Below are 13549 nucleotides of genomic sequence, written 5' to 3'. Positions count from 1 at the left end.
ATACCTGCACGTCCTCATCCGACCAATCTGCAGAAGATACCTCAGATTTCTTGCAGGATCAGAGCATTATCAATTCTCAGCATTGCCCTTTGGCTTATCTACTGCGCCCAGAGTATTCACAATGCCTGGCATCAGTAATCGCCCACTGCAGACTACAGGGAATTCAAATTTACCCATACCTGGACGACTGCCTGCTACAAGGGGACAACAAAAGCAAGCTGACAACAGATTTACAAAGGGTCATTTACTTGCTACAAGCACTGGGATACACAGTCAATTTACAAAAATCAAGGCTGATACCATCCCAAACAAGGACATTCTTGGGCTGAATTGGACACAGTAAAACAAATGGCATTCCTAACTGCAGAAAAACAAAACGAACTCCCTCTTTACTTCTTGGCACTAACAAAACAGAACAAGTTAACAGCAAGAAAAGTACTGCAGGCCTTGGGCTTCATGGCATCATGCATAATCTTGGTCCCACTTGCCAGACTACATATGAGAAAACTACAGTGGTACCTAAAGAATTTATGGTCCCAACACAGACACAGCCTAGAAACAGAAATTCCACTAATTCCATGCTTAAAACAGGAGTTCCTATGGTGGGCTCAAGCATGCCAGTCAAACCCAGGACTACCCTTTCGCAGATGTCAAGCAAGCCAGACCATCACAACAGACGCTTCAGACCTAGGATGGGGGCCCACATGCTGGACAAATGCGTGCAAGGATTGTGGACGCAGGATCAACTTCACCTACACATCAACCTAAAAGAAATGCTGGCAGTAAAACTGGCAATCCAAAAGTTCAGACCATTTCTCAAAGAGGGCCAGTTGATGATAAGGACAGACAACACCACAGTCATGTGGTACATCAACAAACAGGGAGGCACTCATTCATACCCCCTATGCAGAATGACTTTGGAGCTGTGGAACCTGGCACTCAGCTACAACATCCAGTTACAGGCAATATTTGTACCGGGAAAAGAAAATACTCTAGCAGACATATTAAGCAGAACCACATCGGATGCCCACGAATGGATGCTACACCCGGACATCTTCAAGACCATCTCAAAGAAATGGGGAATGTCTCAAATAGACCTATTCGCTTCCCCTCTCAATCACCAGCTCAAAGAATTCTGCACAAGGACATTCCACCCACTAGCATGGAATGTGGATTCGCTCTCCTTCAGCTGGAAAGGCCTAACAGCATATGCATTCCCACCTCTTCCCTTGATACACAAGGTATTACTAAAAATCAAGGAAGAATGTCCAAGGATAATCCGGATAGCTCCAAACTGGCCAAGACAACACTGGTACCCACTGCTGAGGAGCATGTCTCGGAACAAAATGTGGCCAATACCCCTGATGCCTTTGATGTTAACTCAGAACAACTACAGCATCATGCATCCAAACCTAAAAACGTTGCAACTGACTGCATGGAACATCACATAGCAGCAGCTAATCCAGAACTTTCCCAAAGAGTTAAAGACATTATTCTTGAAGCCCGCAGACCTTCAACAAGAAGGAACTATGCAGGAAAATGGAAAAGGTTTGTCATTTGGAGTACTGAAAGAGGAAAAGATGTGTCAAACATAGATATGCCTAACATTCTGGAGTATCTGGCCGAACTTCTACATTCAGGCCTGTCCTACTCCTCCATCAAGATACATGCATCAGCTATATCAGCAGAATACAGCTTTGATCCACCTGTTTTTTCACACCCTTTACTCAGGCAGTTCCTCAGAGGAATCAAGAATGTAAAACCTCCAAGGAAACCACCATTGCCAGCTTGGGACTTGAACTTTGTGCTAGAAAAGTTGACACCATCACCCTTTGAACCAGCAGCAGCAGCAGACCTACAGCATCTATCGTGGAAAACTGCCTTCCTACTGGCAATAACCTCAGCCAGGAGGGTTTCTGAACTTCAGGCCCTAATGGCGGTACAACCCTTCCTAATCTTTCACCAAGATAGAGTGTCCATGAGGACTAAACCTACATTTATGCCTAAGGTGGTATCCAGAGTGTCTTTAAACCAGGCAATCCACCTACCTACCTTCTTTCCCAACCCACAAAACAGAGGGGAAAGAATACTGCATACCTTGGATGTACATAGACAGCTACGCTACTACTTGGACAGAACAAAAAGTAGCAGAAAAACTGACCAGCTTTTTGTAGCCTATGCAACAGGAAGGGAAGGAAAAGCTATTTCCAAACAGACAATCTCCAAATGGATAGGAAATTGCATACGATTCTGTTACTCCTTCCATGGAAAACCAATTCCACAGAACATAAGACCTCATTCTACAAGGGCAACAGCCACTACCACAGCCTTCTTACGAGGAGTGGCAACCAAAGACATTATTGAGGCGGCTACTTGGACCTCCGTGCATACATTTGCCAAGCATTATAATTTGCCTCTATATTCCAGATCCCGAGCAGGGTTTGCCACTGCTGTACTGCAAGGGATCCTAAACACACCATAATCTACTTTTTTCCTCCTCCCCTAGTTGGCTATGGTATTCTACCCAGTTGTTATGACTGCAGATGCATCCATGAAGGACATAGTACAGTTTTGTACCTACCATAAATGTAGATGTCCGAACTGGATAGCATCTGCAATCAGGATTACCCTCCCTCCTTCCCCTCTGTGGTACTCCTAGGGTGTTTACCCTCCTAATAGCTAGCTGGTGGGGGGAGTCTTTTATGGTGTATTTGTTGGTATATATGTACATACATGCTTATTTTTGTGTTTACCTCTATCTTTTTGGAAACATTGGCATTTATCCAAATTTTAGCCTGCAAGAGGGCTACTGGCATCTGGGGCAAGAAACACTGAGGAAAATGGCGTCGGCTGATGCCTTTATACCCGAAGACCAACAGAGATGACGTCGGGTGAAGTGCGACATCAGCCGAAGCCGGACCCGGACTTTGGAATCCGGCCGACTGAAGGGCTGCCTGACGACAGGACAACCCAGTTGTTATGACTGCAGATGCTATCCAGTTCGGACATCTACATTTATGGTAGGTACAAAACTGTACTTTTCTCTGGTTTAATTATCCAGAAATTACGTCGGTTAGCCATCCGACTACCAGAATTCTGAAAAAACGCAAAGAAAAAGACAGGCCGTTGAGGTCCAAAACTGCAGATGAAGCTTCTCCTAAGCCAGTCGCCAGTTTGCCGGTACTCAGTGAGGCGCTTTCGCAGCCTCTGATACCCACTACTTTTTATTCGCAGGCTTCTACTGAGACCCATTCGGAGTCCGGTATGCTGAGAGATGCTTCACATATGGAACCCGCAGATGTCTCTACCTTGGATGGGTCTGGAGCCGATGAGCAGGCACCGGCTTCTCAGGGTGTATTCAGGCCTACAGACTTGCATATTAAACAGAGTCCAACTTCAGTGCTAAGGCCTAAATCTCGTTCTATGTCTAAAAAACCGACGCCCAGGCCACATGTTCAGGTCCCTATGCCTAAAAAACAAATGATCAAAGTGGCTGAAGATTTATCAAAATGGCTGAAAATTTCATTACTCTAAACACCTTTCTGGACATTCCAGAATTCAAGATGCTGACTCTTCGCAAGTTACTTCCTATGCTAGGCAAGGATGCCTGGTTGGCAACAGTCGACTTAAAAGAGGCTTACCTGCATATCCCAATCAGGGTATCTTGCAGACAATTCCTATGATTTCAAAGCAGGCTGCATGCAGTATCAGTTCTCTGTACTGCCCTTTGACTTATCTACTGAACCCAGGGTATTCACAAAGTGCCTGGCTCCAGTAATTGCATTTTGCAGGCAAAAAAATATTCAAATATATCCATACCTGGACGATTGTCTAATTCAGGCAAAAAAACAGACCATTTTTCTAAAACATCTGGCGTTTGTAAAAAGACTTCTAACCTGTCTAGGGTACACCATAAACGACAAGAAATGTCAACTGGTACCCTCTCAAAAAATTACATTCCTGGGTGCAAGCGTGGATACAACTGGCCAGATGGCTTTCCTTACGCCAGAAAAGCAAATTCATTGGTGACTTACTTCAAACAGGTGGCCACAAAAACCCTGCTATCTGCAAGGCAAATACTGCAAGGCTTGGGGTTCATGGCTTCATGCATACTGCTAATTCCATATGCAAGACTGCATATGAGGAAACTTCAGTGGTACTTAAAAAGTTTATGGAGTTAACATTGTTACAGCCTGGAAACAATGATTCCTGTCATACCTTGCCTGTGCCTAGAGTTCCTATGGTGGGTAGAGGCCTGCCACCAAAACAAGGGACTGCCATTCACACCACCCCCCTGCCACCCAAACCCTAACTACAGACGCAACAGACTATACATGGGGGGCTCATCTGGCAGGGAAGTGCATTCAGGGCAAATGGAGCCCAAATCAAATGCACCTTCATATCAATCAAAAAGAAATGCTAGCTGTACAGAATGCACTGACGGCCTTCAAGGACTACCTTCATCCAGGACAATTGCTGATAAAGACTGACAACACCATGGTTGTGTGGTACATAAGCAGGGTGGTACACATTCCTACCCCATCTGCAGACTAGCCATGGCATTGTGGAACACGGCCTTGAGCTACCAAGTACAACTACAAGCTCAATTCCTGCCAGAAAAGCAGAATGTTCTGGCAGATGAACTAAGCAGAAATTTCATGGATCCTCATGAATGGAAACTGGAACAAAATGATTTTGATTGTTGCAGACTGGCCACACTGGTACCCACTCCTGCGCAGTGTCTCACATATTTCTCCATGGCACCTGCCTCAGACACCTTCCTTACTGTCTCAACAGGAGAACCAAATTCTGCACCCTCTGCTCCAAACATTGAATCTTGCAGCTTGGCTAATCACTTAAATTCACCCTTAGCATCCCTCAGCAAACCTGTGATGGATGTCATTTTGGAGGTGAGAAGACCTAGTACTAGAAAATCTTATGCTGGCAAATGGAAAAGATTATGTGCCTGGAATCAATCTCAAGGAATGAGCACAACAGTGCCCAGTTTACCTCAGATTTTGCAATACTTAACTGAGATGCTTCACAAGGGCCGGTCTTTCTCTTCCATAAAAATCCATGCCTCAGCCATTTCAGCTCATTACAACACAGACCCCCCCCCCTACTGTCATCCTCTTCAGTATCTCAGAGGGGCCAAAAACTTGAGACCACCCAGGAGAGCTCCAACCCTTGCCTGGGACCTTAACTTTGTATTGGAGAAATTCACTCTACCTCCTTTCGAGCCAGCTGCAACTGCAGACTTAAAATTTCTTTCCTGGAAAACAGCCTTCCTTTTAGCAATCCTTTCAGCTAGAAGGATATCTGAATTACAGGCCCTTATGGCAATGGAGCCTTTCATCATCTTTTGTGCGGACAGGGTGTCACTCAGGACCAGTCCATCATTCATGCCCAAGGTGGTATCCAGTGTGGCTCTTAATCAGTCCATTCATTTGCCAACTTTCTTTCCCAATCCACAGAACAAGGGAGAGCGGATTCTGCATTCATTGGATGTACACAGACAATTTAGATTTTATTTGGACAGGACTAAATCTCGAAGAAAATCTGAACAACTGCTGGTAGCATTTGCTGCAGGGGCAGAGGAGAAGGCTATTTCAAAGCAAACCATTTCTAAATGGATAAGCCATTGTATTCATTTCTGTTATAAGCACCATGGAAAAAAACCCTAGGGGATCAGATCTCATTCCACCAGGGCTGCATCTACTTCAGCAGCCTTTCTCAGAGGTGTTCCTACTAGGGATATTCTAGAAGCTGCTACCTGGAGTTCAGTTCATACTTTCACCAAGCATGATTACTTACCAATTTTCTCTAAATCCAGAGCTGGCTTTGCCACTGCTGTTTTGCAGGGCCTTTTAGCTGGTCCTAATGCTGTATAAAAGCCATCCTCCCAACCTTAGCTTTGGGAATCTACTCAAATGTAATGACTGCAACAGTGAAACACTCTGAACATAGTACAGTTGTATACATTTACCAGAAATGTAGATGTTCAAGTGTATTCACTGTTGCAGTCCTGGTTACCCTCCCTTCAGCCCCCTGTTTTTCTTTTACTATACCTCTTCTTTCTTTTATTATGCTTAAAAGCCTTTTTGGTGTATTTGCTTTTGTTTGGAGGTATATTTTTTGTGTTTCTAATAAATATATCTATTTTGCTCCCCATTTGGGGGGAACCTGACATCTGGGGCAAGAAAAACTGATGTAATGACATTGGCTGCATGTTTTATACCCCTGACGACGTGACGTCATAGAAGAAGGGATAGTAACCAATGCAGGACCCAAGACTTTGTTAATCAGGTCGACTGAGCGCAACCTGCCAGCAGATTACCCAAATGTAATGACTGCAACAGTGAATACACTCGAACATCTACATTTATGGTAAGTGTACACAACTGTACTTTCCCAGCATAGTCCTTTCAGGGCTCAGCCTCACTGTTCCTGCTGGCAGGAAAGCTCTGAAGGACTTTGCACCCAATGGTGTCTTTTTGTGAGCTCAGCTCAATCTGCTTGACAGTTTGCATATGAGGAAGGTGCCTTGATGCTTTGGAAGGATATAACCCATATAGGTAAGGGTACTCCAGCAGTGATCATTCAAACGTTTACTGTTATTGTAAGTTCAACTTACACAACAGTACTTTGCAAGTGTCTGGTTAGATACATGCCAAAGGGAGCATTGTTTTTTAATAATACATCTGATAAGGGCCGAGTAGAAGTACTTTAACTTCCTTGAACTGTATGCCATACCCTTGCCTATAAGTTGGGTGACATAGAATGATTTTCATAATATCTTGGCTACATGTTGGTCAAAGGCCAGTGTGCCATTTGTTGTCTATGTATATTCCCCAATCCCTTATACTGGGATTTGCAGCTACTGAAGAAGTGTTAGGTCATCCGTAATACTTGTGTGTCCAAAACCCCCACTGTTATTGTGAGGACCTGAGGATGTTTTAGTTTTCACTAAAAAGCTAATTTGTAGAGTTTCTAGTACCAGTGTCTTACCAGCTGTCAACAAAGTTAGCTTTAGACCATTAGATCTGATGTTATCCGTGCCGTTATTAATCACTGATGGGTCTTGGATCTGACCCAGCAACCGAAAGGACATATTCAAAGCTCAAGCTCTTCCCATGATCCCTTGCTACCCACAGCCCTCAGATCTCATTTGCCACAATTTGGCTCAGAAGTGCATCCTGCAGCTTAAGTTTTCCTATATTAAGATAAGTGTTTTTTCCCTTTTTTCTCTAGGGTTTTTCTCTCTGGCCTGTCTTCCTTTTGACTTAATTTAGTTAGGTTTTCTCCTCTCCCAGTAGTGTTTAAGCTCTCTCTTTGTCCTTCTCCCTGGGTTCCTGCTCTTTTGTTTTTCTCCCTGGGTCCTTTGGGTAGTTCTTTGATTCTCTGCTTCTTGTTATTCTCTTCATCCAGTCTGTTGGCCTTTCAGACAGTAGAGAGGACCTTTTCTGGCTGGGCAGTTACCTCTCCTTCGGCTCTAGGTCCTCCCCAGCGTCACTCGACATTGGGCGGTGAGACCTCATCATCTTTCCAGGATCAGCTCTCACATGAACACTTTCAGACGGGCATTACCCCCTTGGGGTCCCTACCTCTTCCGAGTCCTCTCCAGAGCCCACCATTGAGGAGACTCCTCAGAAGAGGACATGCAAGAGGAGGCACTTGGACTCCCATAATCACTGAGGATATGGATTTTGAGGAAGGAGACTGTTCTCCCAGACTTCCGTCGGCGGAAGTGACCTTTGGAAACATCCTCGAGATCCTAAAGCAAAGAGGCGGTTGGTCTACCCCTGCCCTGTCTTCAGAGGAATCCGTGTTTTTGAATGGCTTCGAGATGGGCCCATGTTCTACCTGGATGTCTCCCCCTGCCGTTGAACTCGTACAACTCATTGCTGACAGGGCATGGAAGGAGCTAGACACAATGGAACCAGTTCCTAAAAACGATGATAAGTTTCTAGGTCCCCCCAAAGATGAGGCCTTTTGGAGCAAGGGCATCCCCATTGATGCCATCTTGGTGGCCCCATCTACTAAGAAGGAGCTTGCTGAGCAAAGCTCCACAGTCCATTCCCCGAACAGTGAGTCTTGGCATTTGGCCGTTTTGGTAGGTTTGTGTTTGCCTCAGCTACATTTGGACTGAGAGCAACTAATTATATGGCACACTTTACCCGGCTGTAAAGGGATTTGGTATCAGAGCTCTCCACTTCCCTTCCTGAGTTGCTGCCTTTGGAGAGTTTCAAATTGGTCTCCCTGAAGTTGTTCACTCTAACTTCCCTGGCTAAAGCTTCGATAAAGTTGATCTCCAATGCGGTGGAGGCTACCTCTTGCGTGGCTGGCATGGGCATTGCCATCAGGTAGCATGCCTGTCTTCACCTTTGCAGGTTTGCAGAACCCTTTAAGGCATCCTTTGCTAACACCCCTTTTGGTGTGTCAACTTTGTTTGTCTCCTCCGTCAGAGACTTTGACCTGCAGCGAGCAGGAAGGAAAGACTCTGTCCGTGGTGGGCATCAAGTTTTCTACACCCCAATGATCCTTTTCCAAAAATCAGAGGGGTAGTAAGAAACTTCGGTTCCACAGGTCTCAGTCTTCCTTCCAGGATGCTCCTCAGGAATCCTGTTCCTCCAGCCAGGGCAGTGGATTGATAGCAGACACCAGAGGTAGAGGTGGTCGGCAGAACCAGGTTTCCCAGGAACCCTTCTTTGAGAAGCCCCCTTAGCGCTCCTGAAGCACTGCCAGGCTGTTCTGCCCTGGAGGCAGTTGGGGATCAACTTTCCCTTTACCCACTAGCCTGGACAAGTATCACCTCAGATCAGTGGGTGTTAAAGATCATTTCCAGGGGTTACTTCATACCTTTTTTTCAGCCCCCCTCCAGTTCAAAGTTCTCTCCCAGACATTCCACCCCACCAGAGGGAGTTGGCCCTTCTCGTTGTCCAAGACTTTCTTCAAAAAAAGGACCATCCAAGAGGTCCCAACAGGGCAGTGGGGGTCCAGAACTTACTCTCACTTCTTTTTAGTGCCCAAGAAAATGGGGGACGTGTGTCCTATTTTGGATCTCAGTTAACTAAACCTGTTGGTCGAGAAGTCCAAGTTCCAGATGGTCACTGTTCAGTCCATTCTGCCTTTTCTGTGCAAGGATGGAAGGATGTGCATGGTAGATTTCAAGGATGCGCACTATCATATCAAAACTGACAGATGCTCCAGGAGATACCTGCATTCGGCTAGGGGCCGACCACCATCAGTTCAGAGCCCTGCCCTATGGACTCACCACAGCCCCCTGGGTGTTTACCAAATGCAGGGCAGTGGTGGCAGCTCATCTCAGGCTACAAGGTTTCCAGGTCTTCCAGTACCTGGATGATTGGCTTCTCACGGCCCCCATGAAGCATCAACTCACTTATGGCCAGAGATTATACTCTGTCTCTTTCAGAATCTAGGCATCATGATCAACCTGCCCATATCCCATCTTTCCCCATGTCAGAACCTAGAGTTTATTGGGGTCCTTCTGGACACTCTTTCAGAGACTGCAGCACTTCCCCTACACAGAGTTCAGATCATTCGGGACTAAGTCCATCAGTTGCTGGATCTGGATCGTCCCACGGTCCACCTGATCTTGCAAGAGCTAGGTTTGATGGCGGCAGCTATCCAGTTGATGCCTCTCGCCAGATCTCATATGAGGGTTCTGCAGTGGACCCTAGCGGTACAATGGCCTGCTCACTTTCATCCTATGTCCATGACTATCTGGATTTCTCAGGTGTGCAGACGTCACCCTGCTTGTTAGCTACAAGCACATGATCTCTTACTAGGCAGACCCTTCTGTCTTCCCTAACCCAAGGCCACGGTGACCACAATCGCTTCTCTGTTGGGGTGGGGTGGGCATTTTTGGGTAAAGACAGTTCAAAGCACGTGGTCCCCCTAGAGCAAATTGCACATAAATGTCCTGGAGATGAGAGCAGTTCTAATGTTGCAAGCTTTCCAGCAGTGTCTCTCTCTTGGGACTATAACAGTTCAAACGGACAACATGGCTGTTGTCTGGTACATCAAGCAAGCAGGGGGTAACATGGTCTTATCCTCAGAGCGAGGTCATGAGAGTGTGGGAATGGGCAATGTCTTCCAGGTGCTTTCTTCTTGCAACACACATTCTCGGCAGTTCCAACATGTTAGGCGACAAACTCAGCAGATCTATCCCGAGTGGTCCCTGAATCCGTCAGGGGCATGTCAGATATTCAACCATTGGGGGTTTCCCTGCTGCAATCTTTTTGCCTCCCTGGACAACCCACAAATGCAGCAACCACTTTGCCCTGATTCCCCTGTTGGGGGAGTCGCCCTCACCCAGGGAGGCTCTGGTCCACAATTGGCCATGGGACTTCTATATTCTTACCCCCAACTCCTCTTATCCCCAAAGTCTTATAGAACGCCCATTGTCTGAAGACTCTTCTCATCATCATTGCCCCCTTTTGCCCTCACCAGGCATGGTTCTCCCTCTTTTGGTCTTATCTGAAATATCTGCTCTGGATATTGAATCCTTTTCCGGATCTCATTTCCCATCCTTGGGGGCTTCCTCTTCCCAATCTCTTCTTCTGACCACATAGTTCCCCCAGTTCCAGTGATCCTTTCCCAGTCCAGGTTTCCCTCTTCAGTTAAGAGTATTATCTTGGCCTGTCAGAAGCAGTCTACCAAGAAGGTATATTCCAGTAAAGGGAATATATTTTCTATTTGAGCTAAATGAGCTAAAAAACACACTCTAGATCCATTTTTAGCCCTTGTTCCTGACATTTTGTTGTTCTTGATCTCTCTCTTTGACAAAGGGGCTAGTTTCTCTATGATCAAGCTCCAGTTGCCGGCCATGTCTAACTTCTATTTGAATGAAAGTCTCACGTTTTTTTTCCAGGCTGTGTAAGGCCTTCCTCAAAGGGATCTTTCTCCTCAGGCCTCCTTTCAAGGATCCCTCCCCTCATGGGATCTCACTCTAGTGTTGCAGTCTTTGACGAAGAAGCTCTTCGAGCCTTCAGCAACCTGTGATCTTAAATTCCTGTCCTGGAAGATGGCCTTCTTGGTGGATATTACTTTGGTCAGGAGGGTCTCTGAGTTGCAGGTTCTCAACATTAATCCCCCTTTCATGGTGTTCCACTATGATAGGGTATCTCTCAGGACCAATCCTTCGTTCATCTTTAAGGTCACCTCGGAGACTGATCTTAGCCAATCTATTCAGCTTCCTGGATTTTTTCCCAATTTTTCTAATAAACGGGTATATACGTTGCATCGTCTAATCATACACAGCCACGTATCTATTTTAAGAGAACTGAAGAATTATGGAAGTCCAATCAGCTCTTTGTTGCCTTCTCTCAGGCCAGGAAAGGTCAAACAGTTTCCACGGTATCTGTTTCATGTTGGATTGCCAACTGTATTTTTTACATTTACGAAAGCAGGTGCCTGGATCTTTCCGGACCAGTTAAAGCTCATTCTACTAGGTTGGTAGCCACATCTTCTACCTTCTCGGCAAAACTTTCTGTGGATGAGGTTTGCACCACTGATACTTGGTCTAACCTGCACACCTTTGTTATGCATTATAAGTTGGATTTGGTGTCTAGGAAAAGGGCTTCCTTTGATTTCTTTCTGTTTTGGCATATCCTTCCCTGAGGCTTCCCAGGATTCATAGTAGCTGGGGACTCTTGCCCATCTGTGATTAATAATGAGACAGATAGCATCAGATTAAGAGTTATGTACTTACCATAACTTGGAGTCTGTGCTATCCAGCGTCATTTTTCATCACATTCCCATCCTCCTTCTGGAGATTTGGTAGATGTGGAGGGATGTTTCTCTTTAGGAATTTTCAGTTTATAGGCAATTGTCACTGCCTCTTTCTCTCTGTCCAACAAACTCGATCTGAGGATTGCGGGTAGTAAGGGATCATGGGAAGGGGAGGAGCTTGAGCTCTGGATCTGTCCTTTCAGTTGCTGGCTCTGATCCGAGGTCAGATCCAAGACACATCCGTCATGAATAATGACGCTAGATAGCACAGATTCCAAGTTATGGTAAGTACATAACTCTTTTTGTTAACTTGTCATTGTAGAATCTTCTGTACTTATTCCAGTAACATTCATCATGGGAAATTAATGTGTAGTTTTGTGTTTGACAAAGAGTTGTTAAACAATTTTTCTCTTTTCACATTTCAGAAGGTTGCAGTACGAAGTTGTCCTATCGGGGGCACCTTACCTATTCCACTCATAAAGTCCCCGAGTCAGAGCATAGCAATTTCAGTGTTGCCAGCAAAGAATCCTGTCACCATGGTTACAGCACACATAAATGGACAGAAAACAGCAAGCACAGATCCTCCGCAGACTGTCCCAATCAACTTGCAGACAACAAATAAACTGGTGGGAAGTGCTTTCAGCTCAGTGGGAAGAAGAGTACTCGATGCTTCAAATGCACAGGTACCCAGACAGGTAACCTGTACATAGCTTAACCAAGGAGCTGGGTATTGGCGGACTGTTTCCATGAACAGCAGCCAGTGCAAATACTTTATATTAATCTTAACTGTAATTAAAAACATTTGAAAAAGTGCCATTTTTCCAAGTTTGGAACTTAAGTGATTCTGAAAAATATATTCATAATTTTTCTTTTAATTGAAGACAAAAAATAGAATCCAAAAGGGGCACTTCTTTAAAAGGTTGATGAGTTTGCTGAATATCTCGGCTAGTTATTAAGCATGCAGTCAGAGAACACGAAGGAGCTTACCAAAGTTTCTCAATTTCCCTGAGCACTGTCTGGTTAAGTGACTTGCTCAGAGTTATACAGCAAGCAAACAGAAAATGAAGGAATCAAAACCTGGACTACAGGAAGCAACTCATTAGCAGCTTCATAGCCTCAGTCCTCTGCACTAACTGCTAGACTGGAAAGAGTTAACCTTTCCATTTCTTTACTGTATTGATTTTGAAAAAAATATTTTATGTATAATAGTTTTTGCTTTTTTATTTTTACCACAAGCACGCTGAAATCTGTTTTGAGTCAGAGCAGGAGGTTTCATTTTTGGAAAATTATCTGCAGAAAAGATGAGAATATTTCACTGTTGTACTAAGGAGTACTTGATTAAGTCTGAACTACTTGAAAAATATTTGATTTTTAATACATAGATCACTGTTGCAGTGGCCTAAGCTGTGTCCTACCTTCTGTGACCAACCAGCTTACAAAGCTGAAGGACTCCTTCCATGTGCTAAAGTTATTAGGAGCTCAAGCAGAGCTCCATATAAAAACAACAGTTGGAGCACAAAACGCTTCAGAGCTTTTTTGCCAGTGAAGGGCACTCTTTCAGCAGGCCCTGTAGCTCAGCTGGTAATCCTTCGATGGTGAGCAGACAAGAGTTCCCTGTTTGGGAAAACCTTCCACTAATTCTATTTTTCGGAGAAAAAATTAATGTTCATGTTTCACTGTTGCAGTCATTACATTTGGGGGTATCTGCTTGCAGTAGCCCTCAGTCAGCCTGATTAACAAAGTCTTGGGTCCTGCATCAGTTGCTGTCCCTTCTTCCATGACGTCAGGTCGTCAG

At 45.0% G+C, this 13549-nt stretch overlaps 1 protein-coding gene across 6 annotated transcripts in view; it reads left to right on the top strand.

The window, feature by feature from the left end:
- The window catches only part of PHF21B (PHD finger protein 21B), a 2393713-nt gene that overhangs the window by 363112 nt on the left and 2017052 nt on the right, over positions 1-13549 (top strand). For 3 of the 6 annotated variants that reach the window (XM_044088083.1, XM_044088080.1, XM_044088079.1), the window contains one exon: positions 12180-12449. The exons of 1 other annotated variant lie outside the window; for it this stretch is intronic. In XM_044088083.1, coding sequence (XP_043944018.1) covers positions 12180-12449 — 270 coding nt within the window. The remainder of the gene's footprint in view (positions 1-12179; positions 12450-13549) is intronic. 2 more of the 6 variants (XM_044088082.1, XM_044088081.1) reach the window with 1 other exon arrangement.

Source organism: Protopterus annectens, chromosome 11.part0 (genome assembly GCF_019279795.1).
Source record: "Protopterus annectens isolate FY-2018-M chromosome 11.part0, PAN1.0, whole genome shotgun sequence".
NCBI classification, from domain to species: Eukaryota; Metazoa; Chordata; order Ceratodontiformes; family Protopteridae; genus Protopterus; species Protopterus annectens.
The sequence above is the reverse complement of the archived record's forward strand: the minus strand, read 5'-3'. Positions and strand labels throughout refer to the sequence as shown.